Source organism: Lissotriton vulgaris, chromosome 7, assembly GCF_964263255.1.
Source record: "Lissotriton vulgaris chromosome 7, aLisVul1.2, whole genome shotgun sequence".
NCBI lineage: Eukaryota > Metazoa > Chordata > Amphibia > Caudata > Salamandridae > Lissotriton > Lissotriton vulgaris.
In genome coordinates this window covers 879,921,332-879,942,974 of record NC_141695.1, presented here as the reverse complement: position 1 = coordinate 879,942,974, position 21,643 = coordinate 879,921,332, and the positions used below count along the sequence as shown (strand labels likewise).

Genomic DNA, 21,643 nt, shown 5'->3' with positions numbered 1-21,643 from the left:
GGTCTGAGAATAGTTTTGATATATTAACCCCTTTGTTCATCCCCACTGGTTGTCTTGAAATATAAGTAAAAGTTTTGTTTGTTTAACGTAAGGGAGATGCTTGAATGAATGAATGAATGAATGAAACAGGTTTTTATAGAGCGCAGCGTTCACTCCAAGGAGCATTTTGGCGCTAGGTGACAGAAGGCTGAGGGGAAGACAGGAGTGGAAACAGTACAGCGAAAGATGGTTGCAAAGGGATTAAATGAGTGTTTGTGTATATATATATATATATCTCCAAGTAATTCCTCAAACCTCCACGCAGCGTGGCGAAAGAAGGAGACGGACCCCACGGGTTCAGGCAGGATGGTATTTTTATTGTTTGCAATCTTTCAAGCGACGCGTTTCGAGTAACAAGTACTCTTGATCACACACCTGTTTAGCAGTCAGATTGCTTTTTTAATGCTGTTTCCCTGTCCCTTCCTATGGGCCACACCTCCTAAAGTGCATCACATGACTGATTTATGAACATAGAAATAGTGCACATTGTAAATGGGAAATGCTGAACGACCTTAGCATCTATTCAAGTACATAAAATTAGCCTGATTAAATACATACATATTAATTAAATAAATTGCATTATTTTCATTTAAAATGATTCTCCCATGCGTTTGATAATATAAAATCACTCGATTGCACCCATTTCATTGACGTGCATCTTTTACAAATATCTTCACTGCATGAATGCAGATACCAGCGGGTATGTAAAGTGAGTAGTGTTGAATTCTATGCAAAAACAATATATTCAATAGATGGTTAATCGTCCTTATTTACAATTCTCATATATATATATATATTTTATTTTGTAGGTTCTATGGGAAGAGTTCGTCCTATGTCCATGGAGGTTTGGATCCCACTGGAAAACCTGCAGATGCAGTGTACGGCCAATCTGTAAGCATTCTACTTAGATTTGATGTGTGCTTTTAACACTCGTAAGTGTAGAGCACCCAGAGCGTCTTGCACTTATCATTTTGATAGTGTACTGGAAGTCGTGTAACCTTGCAATAAAGAATGGCATTGGTATTATACCCTGTAACACTGTTTAAATTGTGTCTGAGCGTTATTGGATACAATGTGAATGGTATTCGTTTGTGTTGCTGCACGCGGTTCTATTAATGATCAGTGAAGGTGCAGACCCATGTGCCAAATGCAATTTCAGTAAATTACTTGTTAGATCTAAATTTGACAGATCTATTCAGAGTACATGATCTGTCCAAGAAAAAGTGACTAGTGACCGCAGTTTCCAAATTTTTGGGTAATTTAAACAGTAGCTAGTCATAGTCCATGTCCTGAAATACTTACCTTTACTGAATTTTGGGCAACCCTTAGGCTCTGTTTAGCAGTTTTTCATGAAATCCAACAACTTTAACATCTCTGCCTGTAAATGCCCGTACTTTCAATTATTAGTCTTCATGTTAAAAAGGAAATGCTAATGAAGTACAGGGCTACTTTAATTATGAATCTTGAATCCTCCTAACAGTCTATGTTTTGTAAATCCAACTCTAAAAAGTGTCGTTCTAACTTAAGGGAGACCTTTAGTCCTGAACAGTTGACTTTGCAGCTTGAGGTTTTCTGCACACACATTTTGTGTTTGCTACCAGCAAAGCGTGTTCTCCTCTACACTTGATCTTATTTGCTTTTCTTGTATGAAAGGTTATAGAACCAGTTGGTTTGTTTTAGAATCCGAAATTTGGCACAAGGCAGAAGCACCTAAGGTTGCCTCTTGGGATTGATGAACTAGGTAATACTAAATTAGCTGTCAAAAACGTAGTACAAAATGTATTCACTTCTTAGACCCACTTTGCTTAGCCTTGCAAAACTCACATCTTTGTAGTGGACTCCTCAGAATCCAAAGTTGTGAATACACCAAGTTTTTAAAACACAGTATGTATTTTAAAGTGGATCATGTTTGCACCTGTTGTCTTGCTGATTTAGTTTTGATATCTTTCTGTAAAGTGCCATCAGTGCTGCACTGAAAAGGTACTTGGGTGAGAAAACAGAACTAGAGCTGGACTCGGAATTATGGCTCGTACAGAGTTGTGAACTTTTATTACCTTTTTCCATCTGCAGGAAATCCACAAGAAGGTCATGTCCTTAAACTTCAAAGACTGCCACACAAAGATACGCCATGTGGATGCCCATGCTACTCTGAATGATGGAGTGGTGGTTCAGGTGATGGGAGAACTTTCTAATAACCGCCAACCCATGCGGAGGTTCATGCAGACCTTTGTACTGGCCCCAGAGGTAAGATATTTGTAGGAGGCGCTGGTTCATTTCACTATTCAAATTGATGCTTGCTTATGAAAAGTAACTGCTTTTGGATGCACTCTACTTTAAGGTAGTGCCTATTTTAATACATGGACACCAAAAAGACAAAAATCCTATTAGTAGAACTGGAGATAGGAGAATTGTAAAGAGTTTGGTAAAAATAGTGCATAGAAGAATCTCTCCTGTCAAACTCATTCTGGAAAAGATGGTCATTCGTCGGAGAGAGATTTGGATTAAAAAAGAAACTGCTCTGGTTCATCCCCGTCATCCACCAAAGAGGAAATTAACATTTGAGGAGGCACTAGACATTCCTGTTCCTCCCAAGAAAAGGATAAAGCCACAAGTCCTCCTCACCATCGTCGTCCTCCTGTTATTCCATTGCCTCTGCTTCCTCCACCACTATCAACACCGCTTCCATCCCCTCCTCCCTCTCCTCTACCACGGTCTTAAACACATGACCCACCACCTGAAGGGTCACCACGTTCAGGCAGTGGGGCTTTAAGGGGGAGGGGGGCATTAGGGGAATCCTGATCCTTGGTATATGACACTGATCCCACTACTGCTAACGATCCAGACTTCTATCCAGCTTGTCCCTCACTGCCTAAAGATGCCACTTCCTTTCATCAGGTTATCGCTAGGGCAGCAGCTTTTCATAGTTTTGAGCTACATAAAGAACCCCTTAAGCAGTAATTTCTGTCTGGACCCCTCTTTATCTGGAATCTGCTGTCAATAAAATAGTGTGTATATTGTTGGAACAGATGCAACCTCCACAATCTTGTGGTCTCAGTTTGTAGAGATAGCACAAGGATACAGATGTCACCCTTGGTGTACGGGTGAACGCCTCACCTGGCAACAACTCCGGGTGTGAGGCACTGCTCTCTCCGTCGGTACCCCGGGCCTGACGAGAGCTGTCACTTGTGATTTCTCTACAAACCGAGACCACAAGATTGGGTAGGTTCTATCGGTTCCAACCATATATACACTGTTTTATTGACATCTGTATCACTCTATTTTTGTAGTCTAGTTCCTATATTCCTAATAGGCTCTGCGCATTGGAATAATATATACTGTAGTTTAGACATAGGACTGAGGTCGACTAGGTCTCTTCGAATAAATTAATCTTAATAGTGAGTGCCAGCTAGCTCAGAGGTCACTAGAAAATTTATTGAATAAACAAGGGATTAGTTTCTGACAAGCGAATAAACATGACAACTTTGTTTCCCAAGAATAAGAAATCAATCTAGAGTCGCGGAAACAATAGATAGCTATTTTACTCAGTCTATCGTGCATGCTTCGTTTCACCAGAGGTGCTGAGAAAATAGAGAGGCGGGCGTTTTCAATGAAAGTATTTATTGAACAGTCATCTTTCTCAAGCATAAGAAATGTACTGCTACAATCGTAATACTTGTAATAAAGTACAAGGCATATAATACGAAAAGTATTATAAAGTAGTACTGTAAAAGCTTGATCTGGTTTCTAAGCCATAAATTTCCTAAAACGTATAAAATACATACAGTGATAAAATGATGGCTAAAAGTACTCAACTGGTGCTTCTAAAATACGCTACCCCGGTGTACCTAACCTAAGTCTAGTACAAGGGAAGAAGTAAGTGAGGAGTAGCTTAAGTTTAGTATTTCTCTGCCAAGAATCTATTCCAAGAATTCTCTAAAAGTCTGATCAGCTCCGTCCCTTGGTTTTAGAATGAAGGAGGTCTTGTATCTCTCTCAGGACTCTATTTCCCAGATACCCGCAAGGGTAAGCCGGAAACACTGGAGCTGGATTTCTCGGCAAGAGAAAAGACAGCGCCTCTCAGTGCGTCAGCTGGAGGGTCGGCTTCCTTCGGCACTTGCTGCTGCAGGGCGTCGGGCAAGTAGTTAGTCGATCTGCTCCAAACCACTGTGCGTTTGTCTGGGCAAACCTAGGCATATTTATACCTTGAAGGTGCCGAGTTTGACGTATGATTGGACTTAATAACGTCACTCAAAGACTCAATTCTTTGAAAACTCCAGGATTTCTTGGATAAATCAATATTCAAGCAGGGGAAAGTCCCTAGCTGCTGAAGGCGGGTTTTTCCAAGAAATCGTTGTTGATTTTCGGAACTTAGTTGAAGTAGCCGGTCCGTATTTGGGCTGCAAGACTCAGGCCAATTATGGTACTGATTTCTATGCCTATATAAGGATTGGATAATGTATACCTATATAAGGGCATGAATCGGGAACATTTACACTAGGGTCCTAGATTCATTTACAACACCCACTCCACGATCTTAAGTTCAATAAAGCTAAACGTATAAGCACTGAACATATCTAAAGCTAGTGTTTACAATCCCACCCCAAAAAACATGAAAATGCACTTAAACTGGTTGTACACGAGAAAATGAGCATTTCTACAGTACGCATTTAAGGAAGTGATGTCATTCTAAGCATAAAGCATTGTACATAAAATACAAACTGAATGAATCATATAATTACATTTATGACAAGCATTTACAATGCAACGGTCTCGGCATTGCAAAAGTTAGAGCTAGTAGCATTGTAAATGAACGCGAGTTTAAGGTCTTGACATTGTAAATGACAAGTTCTTTTATTAATGTTTTAAAAACTAAAACATAAATAAGTCATTGTCATTTACAATGCCAATAGCTGAAAGTCATGTAAATGCAAGACCTATTACATTGGAAATGCTTGTTTTCATGGTGGTGTCTGTGTGCATGGCAGTGGTGGTGTCCGTGTGTGTATGGCAGTGGTGGTGTCTGTGTGTACACTTGTCTGGTAGTTTTTGGTGCAATCGTTTTTAAATATACGACCCATGTCCCTCCGTTCAAAGCACATCACCATAAAGAAATGACTTGAACTTTTAAAGGTTTTTTAAAGTAAGAGCTTTTAATCTTATTGTTGTCCAGGAAGCAAAAAAAGGGAAAGATAACAGCAAAAGAAACAAGTGGACAGACCGGCCAGTAGATAGTTAATGCAGAAACAACAGATAGGTTTCACTTCACACACTTCTTTGTTGATAGCAAGGGAACTGTTAACAGTGTGAGCCCACAGGGGGAAACGACTATGGCCTTGTACTGCAGGTGCAAGCCTGTGGGGTGCCGGCTCTTCACCATTCTGACACAAATAATTTTCTAATCCCACCGCTCTAAGCAAAATAACCAAAGGATCTGTGTTTACGAGATCCTGATGCTAGGATTAAATTCACTTTATAAGTCCAGCCGTTTAAGATCTGAAATATGAGATTCACTCCTGCCACTTACGTGTTTAATCCCATGTACACACGACAGATTGCCTCAAACAGGAAGAAATACAAACCGTTACAAAAATAAAGAACAGCACAGAAAATGATGAAAACACTGCCACATGTAGATGAGTAGCAACAAGCAACGATACACGCATACACTTACCCAAACACACTTAACACATAAAACATGCACAGCAACAAATAGGCAGCAGAACTCGCGCACCAACGTTATAGGCAACAAATAAATGCTGACCTGCAGATATTGCACAAAGAAAGGAGATAGGTCCTTGGCGGGGCCGAGGGGGGGCTGGACCCTATATAAGACTAGACAACAAAATGTGCCCCCTCCCTCAATGATTTCAATGTTAGGGACCCAATGACCACAAAGGTTAAATCAGGTCCGGTATATTTATTTATACCTATTTTTTGATGGTTATTTCAAAACTACTTTATCATGGCAGATCAATAATACAACATACACAATTATTGACAACAGACATTAACCTACATTGACACAATGAAATTGACAAACTATATAAGAAACAATGTGAAAAACAATTTCAAGTGTAACATCCCACAAATACTACAGTGCTGAACCAAAAGCGTAACTATAAGACAATTTGATACAGACAAATCAGGAAAACAAAGCCAATTCAATACAAGAGCACATAGGCGTTAGGCAATGTTGTTTAGTACACAGTTAATGTATATAGTTAGCTCTTGCTGGATTGCCGACGCGTTTCAAGTTTGGGCATGGAGTTTCCAAACTATCATCAGGGCTCTTGATTGTGTTCTGAATGTTGGTAATAGGTTGGCCTGTGTGGGTTTCTATCAACGGACCAAATCCTTTGTTCAAGGCTCAACCAGAATAACTTCATTGACAACACCACCCTTTAGTTGGTCAATGTTGTAGCCAAAAAAGGGGGGGGCTGGGGGGCGGAGGATTATCTTAACTTGTTGACCTTAACTGCTCCTTAGCTGGTGAGGCAACAGGGACTTCTGCCTCGTGTCTTTTCTTTGGGTCTTTGCAGCAAACCTCGTCCCCACTCTACGGCCCCGGCCGGGGCTGTGAGGAATCACAGGAATGTGATTCCAATCAGTGCTTCACGTGCGCGAACAGTCGTTATCTTAGGAATCTTTTTCTTTTTCTTTAGTGTTGTGAACGCGATGCTTCTCTCGCGCTTGCTTTCAGCAAGACCCAAAGAAAAGACACGAGGCAGAAGTCCCTGTTGCCTCACCAGCTAAAGAGCGGTTAAGGTCAACAAGTTAAGATAATCCTCCGCCCCCCAGCCCCCCCCCCTTTTTTGGCTACAACATTGACCAACTAAAGGGTGGTGTTGTCAATGAAGTTATTCTGGTTGAGCCTTGAACAAAGGATTTGGTCCGTTGATAGAAACCCACACAGGCCAACCTATTACCAACATTCAGAACACAATCAAGAGCCCTGATGATAGTTTGGAAACTCCATGCCCAAACTTGAAACGCGTCGGCAATCCAGCAAGAGCTAACTATATACATTAACTGTGTACTAAACAACATTGCCTAACGCCTATGTGCTCTTGTATTGAATTGGCTTTGTTTTCCTGATTTGTCTGTATCAAATTGTCTTATAGTTACGCTTTTGGTTCAGCACTGTAGTATTTGTGGGATGTTACACTTGAAATTGTTTTTCACATTGTTTCTTATATAGTTTGTCAATTTCATTGTGTCAATGTAGGTTAATGTCTGTTGTCAATAATTGTGTATGTTGTATTATTGATCTGCCATGATAAAGTAGTTTTGAAATAACCATCAAAAAATAGGTATAAATAAATATACCGGACCTGATTTAACCTTTGTGGTCATTGGGTCCCTAACATTGAAATCATTGAGGGAGGGGGCACATTTTGTTGTCTTGACCTGCAGATATTGCCACAACTAACTACACACACACACCAAGAGAAACATGGGCACCATCATACTTACATGAAAATGAAAATCAGTGTAAGAAGTTAGAAACACCCAAACTCGCAGGCAACGCGCGAGCACACTTCACATAGACAGCCACATACCTGTAATATAACAGCACAGCATTATATTCTTACAATCTGACTGGTCACCAAATGGAATGAAATACTGTCCCGTTGGTTGAACCCTGTGATGAGCCGTGGAAACGGAACGCCGGCCGGCCTGGGGCAGAGCTGGTGTGACCGTCCTCAGTGGGGCACCAGCGAGCCAAGCCTCGGCCTAAGTGCTGGCTATCAAACGACCGGTCTACGCCAAGGGCTCCCCCGCCGGACGCTTGCCCAGCTGTCTGGGTTCTTTTCCATGAAGCCGCCAGCCGGGCTCAGCTGGGAAGACCCTGACCGCTGTTTTTTTTAAATGCATATTTTGGTGTGATTTCTCATTCCCAACAAAACACTGGTCCCTAGTAAAGCGGGCAGATTGATTATTCACCCGGACGCTATCTTTCCCCGCATGCGCTTTTAATTAACAGACAGTCCATTATTGGACGAATGCTCTAGGTTTGGCATAACTGAACCGTTTGGCGTGAGTCCACGCGAGAGGTCATTTGTTAAAAGAAGGCCCATGATTGGAAATCGGGGTCTCGGTGGTGTACCCCTCTCCGGTCACCACACCTTGAAAATGTGTTGGCAGTTCAAATATTTAATTATTTTGCTGCTTTGTGAAGGGTGACATACTGCAATGATTTTTTTTTTTATTATAAAGTACACTCCAACATGGCATTGACCACATAGCATCGTGGAGTATTATTTGGAAATATTGCTTGTTTCATTGGTGCACATTTTACCTACCTCGCGCAGTGTAGATTAAGGACACAGTTTTCGATTGCTTGGCTGTCCTTGCACAACCGACTGTATTCTGGGAGTCGTAGTCTTGATGGGCAATGATTGAAACATTTAGCATAACACAGCTGATAAAAATAGACCCGTAACAGAAAATCCCAGGACAAAAAATGGGTTGACACACAGTTTAACAGCACTTTAAGTTATGCATGTTAAAAACAAAGCACTGTCTGGTGGGGTCTCAGTTTTAGGAGCTAAGGGCACAAATCCTACACGTGGAATGGGACAATATTATCTACTTTAAGTTATTACATATGTAAACGAATGCTGTTATTTTAGTATTTTACCTCTGTGGCCTGCTCATAAATGGGCAGTGCACGTTATTATTATTATTATTATTATTATTATTCTGAGTTTTGTATAGCGCCTGGTTACCAATAGGCATCCCAGCGCTTATCAGAACATAACACTACTAAAAGAATGCAGGGATTAAGCGGAGAACAAAAAGGTTTTTAAAAGTTTACGGAACCTGAGAAGGCTGGCTTCCGAGCGCAGTTGTAGGGGCAATGAGTTCCACAAGGAGGCCACATTTATTGAAAACCTTCTGCCACCAGTTCTTGCCTTTTTCACCCTGCCAACCTGAAGGAGATGTTGGTGGTCAGAGCGAAGAGAGCGAGAGGCCTTGTAGGGCTGGACCATTTCCTCCAGAATAGGTGGACCTACCCCGTGCAGAACTTTGTGGGCAATGCAGAGTGACTTGAATTTCACCCTGTCCCTCACAGGGAGCCAGTGCAGTGCCCTCAACGCTGGGCGGGCAGATTGACGCCTAGGGAGACCCGTCAAAAGCCTGGCAGCCGCGTTCTGCACTTGCTGCAGTCTGTTCAGGGTAGATTCGGGTGCGCCCAGGAATAGCGCATTGCTGAAATCCAGCCGCGAGATGATAAGTCCCTGGATGAGAAGCCTTCGAGTGGCCACTGGGAGCAAGGGCAGAATCTTCTGGGCTGAACGGAGCAGGCCAAAGCACACGCCAGCAGTCTTTTTGGCGTGGGTTTTAAACGATAGGTCCTGCTCCAGCCATACCCCCAAGCTCTTGATCTCCTGCTTGGGGGAGGCATCGGTCCCAGACAGTCTGGCCAGCTGCTGGGGGACAAAGATGGAGAGGAGTTCCCCAGCAGCATCAGTTCCGTTTTGGAGCCATTTAACTTTAGGGCTGAGCTGCACATCCACGTGTAGATCTTTTCAAGACACGTGTGCAGCCGGTCGGGATGGTACGCCGACTGGGAGAGGCCTACCACCAGCTGAGTATCATCAGCGTAACTGATGATTTTAATACCCAGCGGCCGTACCACACTCTCCAGGGGGGCCATGTAAACGTTGAATAAGGTAGGGCTCAATGACGAGCCCTGTGGCACACCACACTGGAGAGGGGTAGAGGATGATTTTTCCTGGCCTTCCCACACCTCAAATGTATGACCTTCCAGGAAGGAGGCGAACCATTTGAGGGCCAAACCCGTGACCCCCACCCCCGACAGCTGTTGGAGAAGCACCTGATGGTCCACGGTGTCAAAAGCAGCGCTGAGGTCCAGGAGGATCACTGCCACTGATCCCCCCCGAATCCAGCATGCTCCTCGCATTCTCCACGACCGCAAACAGGGCGGTGTCGGTCCCCTGACCGGGGCGAAAACCCGTCTGGGAGTATACGTTGTGTATATATTTAAACCCCGCCTTCTGGTGGCATAGTTGACAACCCCGAGTAGAAGTCCCTGAGTGCAGCTGAGTGCATCGAAGGGTCGTGGACCGTGAACAAGCTGTTGAGCTGACCACCACGCGCCATCCGGCGCTTCCCATGAGCGCGTCACGTGACCACTGATGGGCAGCTTTCCTTTCCGATTGGCTTGCTTTCTAGGATTAGTCACCAGCAACTACATATGCTTATAGCCGTTGTTTGCTTTACTTCCCATTAAGGGCGTATATTTCATCTTTCTTAAAACTTTATCCTGCGACATGGGGGAAGCTAGCATCACCCCTAACGGCCCCGGTTTAGCTTTGCTGTCTATTTGCAAGACTAAAGCTCGGAATCTCGCCCAGGTGCATTCCTCTCAAGCTGCCGCTGATCCGGGGTCGCCAATGAAGCATCCGTAATACGGCCCAGGGACCCTAAAATATCCCTCCTTTCACCGGCGGAGACGTTGCAGCCGAGGTAGTTTCTTTTGCTCTGCCCCTTTGTATCTTGCAGGACTGCTGTTTCATTCCCTGCCCTGCAAGTTACTTCTGTGTGTCAGCGCAGGCCGGGTGCTGCTTTTCAGCTCTTCTCCGTGAGCTGATTATCAGCGCCGCACGCCTCTCTGCAGACTCCCCATGCATTCCAGAGAGGCGCGCGACGCGATCCGCTCTGCATGCAATGTTGTAGAGACAAGACCTGGCCGCGCGCACAACGTTATACTATGGGGAAACGCTGCGCGCGGCCAGGTCTTGTCTCTCTTCGGCGTCTCAGACTGCTGAGACCCGACAATAGTTCTCTGGCGAGAACGCGCTTTCAGCGCGTTATAGCCGAGACCTAAAAATGGCTCTTAAATACAGAAAAAAGGTCGAGACCATTTCATAGCATGATATAGCCTATCAATAGTTGTAGTATTGGGGACAAGGCCAAATATTTTCTCTAGTAAGTGTTCAAAAAAGAATTTCTTGTTCTCTAAGAATAGTTCAACTTTAAGCAGATTAGTCTGTGCCAAAAAGTTCAATGTTTTGGAGAGAAAAATTAAATTGGTTGTGAAAAAATACAGTTCCAAAGTTAGAAGCCTTTGTTTTGAAAAAGTGAAGGCCGAATTTCAGAGTTCAGGGAACGCTGTGTGCAAGAATCAAGTTATTCTCGATGTCTGGAGAAAACATCAGATCGTCTAGGCTGGCAAAGAAATAGTCTACCACAGTAGCTGAAAGTGGAACTACTTCATCGAGCAGATCAAATGTGCACAAATGAGAAGCGCTGCCGACCGCGACAGGTGCCACATTAGCAGTGTTCATATCAGATGGTACCTGTGTGCCTGTTGATCCTCGTATCTCACCCTCAGTTAGACTTACTGGTGAGACCTCCATGAATGCCGTCATCAGGATTGGTAGCCGTTGGGCACAACACGATGCATGAGTCGTTACCGGACATAGCAAGGCGTCGACATCCGATGGCAGGACTGATGGAAGTGTAAGACAAATGTCTTCTCCGCAAAGCAGGCATTGTAGAACAGGTAAGATGCAATCTTGCCAGATTGGTCTGAACAAAAGAAACCAGGTTGTGTTCAGATCTCTTAAACGAGCCAAGCCAAGAATCTGTGTAATTCTCTCAATACCTCTTGGCAAGAAGGGTCCCTTCCATGGTAGTCTGGGTATCGTCGGTTACCGGACTTGCCATATCGGAGCAGAAGGAATAAAAATAGAATTCCTGCTACGAGTCCCAAGATGAGAGGCAGACCGCCGAACACGGAGTGCACGAAATTTGGAAAAATGCAGAGGACTGCTTCAAATGGTGTTAACAGGCCCGAAAAAATTGTCTTAAATACATGTGCGATTCCACTGGTATCAGACATATTTAAGATTTGACTTAACACTTCTGCGAAATGTACTGGGCAGTTTGTTGATAATAATGCATGTATCTCTGCAGATGCCCTCACAACTTGCAGATCATACGTTTCTTTAGACTACGTCAGCGGCACAGATTTTTGCAAAAGAATGGCTTTTATTCTGCTTAAAGTATCAATTTGTATAGAAGAGATATTCAGTGAAGGCCATAATGCCATCACACTGTCTGGCTTGTGCGTTGGATACAATACTACTTGCATACAACACTACTTGCATACAACAAGTGACCATGGACGACACACTAACTAGATAAGCTTTTCCTGGCACCATGCCACAGCAGTTGTGATCATTCAGCATAACGTAACTGCCATTGGATAGTTGCCTGAAAATTGGTTCTATCACTGTGGAGGGTGTACCGTGCAGGTACCGTGCAGGTGTACCACTTAGTGAGTTCTTACAATTTTTACCACTAAGGAATACCTTTTTCCCTTATTCCAACATTTGTGTGTGTAAGGTAAAGTCCAGGTCGACTTAATGTATTCTTTACCCGACCTTTCATACAGGCCCACTGGTATATGCTGTAGACTATACTGAAGTTGGAAAATAGTCACTGGTATCGTAATGGTGCCATGTATTATCCATTCAATGACAGGCTTCTCAAACTGTCAATGGTAATCTTTCTAGTTTTTCAATGCTCGGCACCTTATAATCATGCTCCTCTTTGCGCCAAAGAGATTTGTTTATCTGTAAGGTAAAATACAGCAAACAATCATGTTGTGTTGATTAGATGCCATGGCACGTAGCCTAAACGAAGACTTTGCAACGTCCAGCCTAAATGCATTATAGAACGTAATTGAGACTGGCCATGTTGTAACATTAGCAAGTCTTGTTCCATTATGTCAATTGCAGAGGATACAATGCTGTCCAATGAATATATCCTGGAGGACAGAGTCGTTAACCTATTGTCCACTACAGAGAGAGCTTTCTCTAAATTATTACGATCAATTTCTCGTATTCTTTCTGCAGTTTCCATTTGCGTTATTTTCCAAGCTTCGTTGTACGCAGCGTATATACCGGCATATATGGAAAGTTTTTGCTGTGGTTTGCGAGGCCCCATTAAGAAATCTTGCAAATAGTTGCCTTCTTTAAGTAAAGATACGTGTTGTTTGATTTCTGGAAGTGTGGATGTCTTTAGCCACTCAAGACATAGTTTTCCTACACTGTATGTTATTACTATCCCTGGATGTTGTCTCTGGGAGTATCTTGGATCTGGCCTGTTCAGTTTTAACCCCTGTGTTTTGTTCAGGAATCTATCATGACAGTTATTGGTGTCTGTGGGCCAGATTAACCATTTTTTCCAATCCGGATTAGTTCTGTTTGTGTTAAAATAAATGGTACGCCTACCTCCTTTTCTGTAGTGTCATTACTCTCAGAAGTGGGTTTAGGTATAGACGGTTTATTCAAATGTTTTATCTTAGCCAGGCCATGACAAGAAGTCTGTTGAACAGTGTCATTTAAAAACATTATTTGTTCTGGTATAATGCAGTCTCTGAACAAGGCTTCTAAACCTTGTACCTGCTAGTCTTTCGTGCCCCAGACAGTTTTTGTCTCAATGTTGTCTTTCTAAAAGTCGAAACCTAATGTAGACAGCTGAGCATAAAAGTTTGCAGAATAAATTTGTTTAGTATTGGTCAACATTCTTTTCATTCCTGTCTGATTTACATTTTTCAAATAAAACGTTTCTGGATTTGTAACATTACACCCTGAGAAGTACGAAAACTTTTCATGAAATCTTTTTAAGCTGCCTTTTGGTGGCGTTGGACAATGTTCTCATTGATTATATCTAAAAACATTCCTAGGACTTGCAGATTTATGCAAATAATGGTGACCATAATGATTAAAACAATACATTTGTTCATCTGATGTATCTCTTAAATAGTCATGTTCAGTGAATTTTGCAGGCATTTCTAAATCTGACATCATATTATTAACAGTCTCAAAGTCCCAATCATCAGAAAATGTGCTGGGTGATACAAAGTCAGTTAAAGAAATTTTGAACTGGTGCGAAATCTTCAGCATTTCTACCGGGCCATAGATGTCATAATCAGTTCAGTCTCATGCTATACCACCAGGTATAGAAACGGCTGTGATGTTCACTATTGACAGATCTCTTCTTTCACAATGGGATGATTTGTGAAGTTTCAGGACCAAGTTGATTTTCTGACTTGCTGTGTCCATTGTACTGTATTTTCCATCTATCATTTTTCCCAAGCTTAAAACCAGAATGAACCAGAGCAGGAGGAAAAGTACACCTAACACAATCCAAAATTCAATCCATGGTGAAACAAGATATATTTTTTTCAAGTTGATGAAAGAGTTCTGATGTTTTTTCTTAGAGTTTTATTTGCTGGCATTTCCTCAGGTTCACTGGGATCCTCAGAGAAAGTATCCAAGTTGATAAAATAGCCAGAGGCAGTTCTGTCAATTGTTGGAATTGCATCAGGATTGTTATTAATCTTTGGAGTTGCTTCTTCCTTTGTCATATTGCTATAGTCGGAGGCTACATCATTTTAGACAGGTGTTTCTTGACGAACTGTTATTTGGGTCTCAAGAGGCACGAGTTCCATGGCTTTGTTGCATAGTCCTTCTTTTCTTACTGCAGGTTTATCAAAGGTGATAAGTCTTTCAGTTTGAACCTCCTTGGATAGTAGCAAGATTTGGTCTTCTACTAGATCTTGGGAGTCCACTGGGCCTACTACTTATTGTTGGCCACATGTTGTGGTTTGACCAGGTCGATGGACACAACTCTGTTCTCCCTTTTACTAGCAAGGGGCGGTAGTACTACTGATCTTGTTCCCTGGATCGCCAAGACAGATACTGCTTTTCTATAAGAAGGCCTAAATTCCTTCTTTAACGCTCTCTTTTCCCTGACTAGATCCCCCATATTTGGAATCCAGACCGGTCTTGCTGGGACAGGTGGTTTTTCTTCAGTGGTTGGTTGCTTCTGTATTATGTTACTCAGACTTCTTCTGGTTTCATTTAAGTCCTGTAAGACAGCCAAACGATCTTAGACATCAAAGGGTTTTTGTTTCACCACTGAAGTTTGACAATCGAGGTCTTCGATTATCATTCTAGTACCAAATAGTCATTTGTATGGAGTGACTCCACCCAGAGAATTTCTTGGCAGATTATTAAGACTATGTTTTGAATTTTTGAATTTTAACATATTTGTAGAGCGCGCTTATACCGGGACGGTTTCATGGCGCTAGGTAGCGGTGAATCAGTGGACATAGAGACAGAGACTAGACTGCTAGGGATCTGGAGAAAAAAAAGGTCTTGAGATGTTTGCGGAATTCCGCATAGGAGGTAGAGGCTCTGAGGGCAGAAGGGAGAGAGTTCCAAAAGGATGGAGCTAGGACCGCAAATCTTGTCCCTCCGGACCTCTTCTTCCTGAAGCGGGGAATTGTCAGAAGGGCCTGGTGAGATGAGCGGAGCTCTCTGGCCGGAAGGTAGGGTGATATGACATCACAGAGGAAGGCAGGGGCAGTCCCTGACCTAGCCTGATAAGTCATGCAGCCCAACTTGAAGAGAGCCCTCTCCTTCACCGGTAACCAATGCAAAGATTGCAGCAGCGGGGTAGCATGGTGAAATTTAGGGATTCCGTAAATCAGGCGGGCAGCCTGATTTTGAATCTGAAGGCGACGGATCAGGTAGTCTGGGGCGCCATTGTAGACCACATTCCCATAGTCAAGGCGCGATAGCACCATGGCCATGAGGATAAGCTTAAGGGCGGGAACAGAAAAAAAAGGGACACCCTGCGAATAGTGCGAAGTGAAAAGAAACAAGAGGACACCACTGAGTGAACCTGCGTGTGAAGGGAGAGCTGGGAATTGATAAAGATGCCCAGGGTTTTGACCTTTGGAACCGGGAGGGGAGGGGAACCAAGTGAGTCGGGCCAAAAAGACGGGGACCAGAGACTGCAACCACTCCCGGTCAAAACCAGTTCGGTTTTGTCGGGATTTAGTTTGAGGTGGTTGCAGTTCATCCAATCTTGGATGAAGAGCATCACCCTCTGGAAATTCTGGGCAGAGGAGGAAGAATGGGAAAGATTAAAAATAAGTTGGAGGTCGTCGGCGTAATTGAACACCGAGACCTCCATCTGCTGTAAAGAAAAAATAAGGGCTGAGATGTATAAATTAAATAGCAGGGGGGACAAAGAGGAGCCCTGGGGAACGCCGCATGTCACTCTACGAGGAGGGGCAGCAAAGTCGGCCAGATGGACAGCCTGCTCCCTGTCCGTTAGGAAGGACCGGAGCCAGGCGTGAGCCGTGCCCCCAATGCCCGCCGCCTCGACACGGGTCAGCAGGATGTCATGGTCCACCGTGTCGAACGCGGCGGACAGATCTAAGAGGACCAGGGCCTGGGGGAGGCAGATGTCAATGCCCTCCCTCAGTTTGTCCATCACCGAAACTACCACCTTCTCGGTTGAGTGCAGCGGGCGAAAACCTGCCTGACAGGAGGAGAGGCGGCCAGTGGACTCCACAAAGGAGCTCAGGGTCCCGGTAACATGAGCCTCTGAGACCTTTGCTAAGTAAGGGAGAAGGGAAATGGGACGATAGTTAGCGGGCAGAGATGGATCGGCACCTGCCTTTTTCAGAATCGGAATGATAACTGCTGATTTATGGGTGTTTGGGACGATGCCAGTTTTAAGGGAGTGGTTAATTAATGTGAGTGGAGGGGAATAACAGCTGGAGAAGATCTCTTTCAGGGCAAAAGCCGGGCCGATGTCCTGGGGTGAGCCCGATTTTACCCGGGCCAGTAAGGGGAGAAGGGTTTCTCGTGTCAAAAGGGGAAGCGGAGTGAGGAGTGGAGCAGCGGGAGGCGGGGAAGCGGTGGACGGTGACGGGAGTGAGGGAGGGATGTTGGCTTTAATGAGAGCTACCTTCTCGATAAAGAAGGAGTTGAGGGAATTGCAGAGTGATTGAGACGGAGGAATTTTAGAAATCACCCTGTCGGAGGCAGCGAGCTCGTGTACCGTGGCGAATATTTCCTTAGATTGATTTTCCGCTGCCAGAATTCTACCAGAAAAGTACTCAGTTTTAGCTTTTAGTATGTCCCTTTTATATTCATTGAGTACCAGGCAGTACTTTGCTCTAAGAAGGGGGCAGTAGGTGCGTCGCCATGCTCGTTCTGCGCGCCGCCAACTTCTTGTCCCTGAGGAGAGGAGTGAACCACCTGTTGGCAGCGTGGGCGCGTTTAATAGCCACTCTCTTAAGGGGAACGAGGCTGTTGCATTCCTTTAGCAGCCAGTTGTTGATGGCTGTGAGCTGAGTGGGGAGAGATAGATCATTAAGCTCAGGGCTAGATGCCGCAAGGGAGGAGCAAATGTTGGACACTTATTAGATGTTTGACCCACCCATCACCCGAACCTAATACCTTAGCTGTCATGGATTTCTTTGTCAGTTTTTTCTTTCCACTACCGCATTACCCTCAGGATGGAAGGGACTAGAATACCGCAATGCAACGCCCAAGCTAGCCATGGCCTCCTTGTAAGCTTGAGAGCTAAACGCAGGACCCTGGTCAGCATGTAGCGTGCCGATAAAGACTTGCAAATCCTTTATAACAGTTCTGGCGTCAGCCGAGCGCTGGGGCCATATCCAAATAAATCTTGTCCTAGTAGTTGTGGGATCGCATCTGTCCATGATGACGTCTGCGTGTAGATAATCTAATGCTGTCTAACAAAGGTATCTGTACTGGGCTGGCTACACTGTAGTCGGGTATCTGGTAGTTGTCAAAGCTATGATATCTGTAACCGGTATCACGGTTTATTCCAAATTCGTAAACTTGGACGATCATTCCTGGCCACCAGTACATCTCTTCTAATTCTATTAGAGATTCTAAGCTCCCGTGGTGTCTCAGACCCTCTCCCATATGTGCTTCGTGTACCAATGCAGCTCTCTGGTTCCTGTTTAGAATTACTCTGTCCCCCACTCCAGGGATTCAAGCAAAAGGAACGCAGTTTGCATCAATTATGTGTGTATTACCGAGTGGATAGTTTAGAGGTAACGCTGCATGATTGCCTTCCATTGAGGCTTTTACTGCTAGTAACGTTTCACCATCTACTTTTTTTTTTGAGCATGCGATTGTAGCTACGGAAGCCGTTTGCACAGCTGCCTTCGCGGCTTCATCAGCCAATGAATTCCCTGCAACGTGAACGCCATCACGCTGATGACTCCATGTATGTATCACGTGAGTCTTTTGTAGTTCTTTCTGTAAAAGAACTACTTTTTCCAAAGCGTTTCATACTTAATTGTGCCACCTTTTGAATCTGTTTTTAACCCAGTTCTGCAAATTTTCGTTGTAAAATTCAACACAGAAATACGAATCGCACACTATTAGTGTGGGGAATTCGCGATCGGTATTTTCAAGCGCCGTCTTTAAAGCCTGTAGTTCAGCTCGCTGAGCTGCCTGTAGTTCAGCTCGCTGAGCTGTACAGTCTCCGAGCAATTGAGTTTTAGTGACCATAGGTCTAAATTTGCCTTCGCGCCAGCGACCGTTAACAATCGCGCACACAGCACTATAGGCTTGTTTACCCCCAATTGCGGGTTGTGTTGATCCGTCTGTATATATTATACAGCCGTAATGTTCTAGAGGTAGAATCTCGGTCGACAGAGGACATTCGTGTTCGTATTGGAGAAATTCTTGTGTTTTCAAGTATGGGTCAAACACGTATTCAACGTCTGTTGCAGCAAGAGAGTTAACCCATTGTATCCATCTTGGATGTAAAGCTATTGCACTTGGAATGCTCGCTTTTGTCACTGCAGGTACAGGTGTAACGATCATTATGCGTTTACCCTGTGCGAGAGCTCTTATTTGCTACTGCAGTTTGAACCGCTGTCCGAATTTTCTCAGAAGTGAATTTAATTTCTGCTTGTGTGTACAAGTGTGATTTGTATGCTATTGGTACAGTTTCTCCTTCATTAAAGGTCAGGTACGTGAATCCGCATCTCCCTGGGATGATTCGGATCACAAGGTTGCGCAGGTTTTCGTGTGTCTGTAATTGTGTTTTCGCGTGTCTGTAATTGTGTTTTTGCTAACATGTCTGTTTGGACTGAACGCAGAATTTCTGTGTGTGTTTGAGTCCAATTAGTTGGTTTGAAATCAGGTTTGATTAATTCGTAGAGAGGTTTAACCCTTTCTGCGTAATTCAGAACATAAGTTCTTCCAAAATTCAGGAAACCTAGAATTGACTGGAAGTTTTTCTGCGTTTTTGGAGGTTGGAGCAGCGTACATTTCTCGAGGAGGTTTGCTGCCAGGCTTTTGCCTTCACTTGATAACTCGTATCCTAAGAATAGGACGTTGAGGTGGGCAATTCGTGATTTCTTAAGTGAATTTGTACTCTTCAGAAGCAAACCCAAGTATTCTGGTGTTCACTCTTTTCAAGTGCCTGTCCAAGTCGTCATCTGTAAGATACATGTCATCGACATAAGATAATTCCTCATCATCGTATGTTTGTAGTAACTCTGCTGCCCTAGCTGAAAATTACCCTGGACTATTCTTGAATCCCTAGGGGAGACAGCAAAATTGTTGCTGTTTCCCCATAATTGAGAAAGCGGTCAGATGCCTGCTTTCAGGTGCAATGTTTTGACAGAAAAACCCATTTGAAATATCTAATGTGGTTTTATATTTTTTCTGCACAATGTTATTCATCAGTGCCGTACTATATGCATTGTGTACTGCAAATGTTTTGCAACAAGAGTTTAAGTGTCTGTAATCCAATACTAGACGATATGAATTGTCTGGTTTGGAGACAGGAAACAAAGGATTGTTAGACGAGGTGCATGTTTTAATCACCCCTTGGTATTCAAGTTGATTTAAAATCTCCCTGATTTGTATTTTAGCTTCTTGCTTAACTGGATACTGCCTCTATGCAGTAGGTTGATTTTTTTTTTTAACTGGATTTTATGGTGAGGAGAGTCCTCACCCCATCCTATGGGAATTTTGTATAATGCTGGAGCCTGGGCCACAGCCCATTTTCTGGCATATGTATATTTTTTATGAATTGGAATGTGATTTGAGAAGGCTGGCATAATTATCTTTTCGCCATGTGGGCACTCCCTGACAAATTCAGGTGGCCAGTCTTGTTCAGCTAGAAGAATGTCATAGCCCTTAGAGCTTCTCCCAAAAGAGTGCTATTATTTTTCTAGTTATGTCCCCCTCCATCCGGAGTGTTACTTCATATAACTTGTGAGGTACACTAACCCTGGTGTCTGCAGTTTCAACTTGAATACATTCATTCATGTCCACTGTCTCCAGATGATCCTTCAGGATCCTGCAAACTATGGTGACTTCTGCTGCACTGTCTAGCATTGTCTGATCCCACTCCCCGTTGAGTTGTGTCCTCAAGATCCTCGGCATGTCTGATCTTTATGCTTGCTACCTTCTTTTTGGAAAATTGAGCTTTTTTGCTTTGGTGAACGGGTTCTTTGTCTTTGGACTTGACGCGTTCCTCTTTGTGTTCTGACCATCCTCTTCTTTACGATTTCTGCGAGGAAGTCTGAAAAGATCGAGAGGGACGTGTATCATTATCTTGATATCCATCAGGTTTTCTTAAAGTATCCCATTTCTAAGGTTATACCTTTTTTCAGAGGGCTCCTGTTGGGGAGACCTACCTCCCTGTTGGGGGAGATCTTCCTCTGGACTGAGAACGTTTCTCTTTAAGAAGAGTCTGTTTAGTGTTTTCCACTTCTTTTTAGGAGTAGCGAGATTATTTTTAATAAACTTTTTCAGGATTTTCAGTTAGTTGGGGTGTTAACGGTTTCCCACCCAAACTATCTCTACCTAGTTCTTCATAAGATTTTTCAATAATTCTAGCAAGCTCAAATGGTTCATCTGCTATATCTGTTTCTTTTAACTTTTGGCGGATTGCCACGGATGCTGCTTCACCTTTAATGTTAGCTAATAGTATAGCCCAGACCTGTTTGAAAACTTTTAGTAATTTCATATCTAGATTTAAGGCCGGTTCTGGACCATATTCATTTTAAATCTGCCTCAGAACATCTGGTATTACTGCCATGGAAGGTACACCATGTGTTTTTGTGTAGATTGAAGCAAAGACTGTACCCCAAGTGTCGCAGTCCTCCACATGTGGTGCTATCCCCATTGGTAAACAGATTGTCAGAATTCTGTGTTTCTCATGAGGTGTACTATCGGGAAATACTGCCTCCTATTTGAGTACATTTTTGAGCTAACCAGAACGGAATTTGTTCCCTCTTTGTGGGTAATTTACCAATGACTGATTGAATAGTCTGTGGTGTAATTTTGTTTGTGTTCCCCTGGTGAGGGGTGTGCTGTGGAATCCTTATAGTAGGTTGGATTGTTAAAGTCTGCATGATCTATTGAACCAATTGTCTGTGTATTTTAATTAACTGTTTCAGCTGAGCTAACAGTTCTGGACCTGTCATTCTGTTAATGTCAAGATGTGGTGTGTAGCTGGCCAGTACCGGCCATGTAGCTCCTGGTCTACCTAGTGGACCGAGCCTGGTAATGTGATTTTGATGTTGTAGGGCGCCATTAAACCAGAGCTGATGCTCTTGGTAAGTTAGTGGCATTTCAACATCCTCGAAAGGAACGTATTCCGCTGGAGGTTTCTCTGCTTTGTAGTAGTGGAACTCCTGTGTTATTGGATTTGCATGTGGAAAAGTAATCCATGAATAGAATACCTCTGTCTGCGGATATTC

At 43.5% G+C, this 21,643-nt stretch overlaps 1 protein-coding gene across 2 annotated transcripts in view; it reads left to right on the top strand.

The window, feature by feature from the left end:
- The window catches only part of G3BP1 (G3BP stress granule assembly factor 1), a 366,859-nt gene that overhangs the window by 112,654 nt on the left and 232,562 nt on the right, over positions 1-21,643 (top strand). For both annotated transcript variants that reach the window (XM_086931268.1, XM_086931269.1), the window contains exons 3-4: positions 849-930; positions 2,110-2,283. In XM_086931268.1, coding sequence (XP_086787394.1) covers positions 849-930; positions 2,110-2,283 — 256 coding nt within the window. The remainder of the gene's footprint in view (positions 1-848; positions 931-2,109; positions 2,284-21,643) is intronic.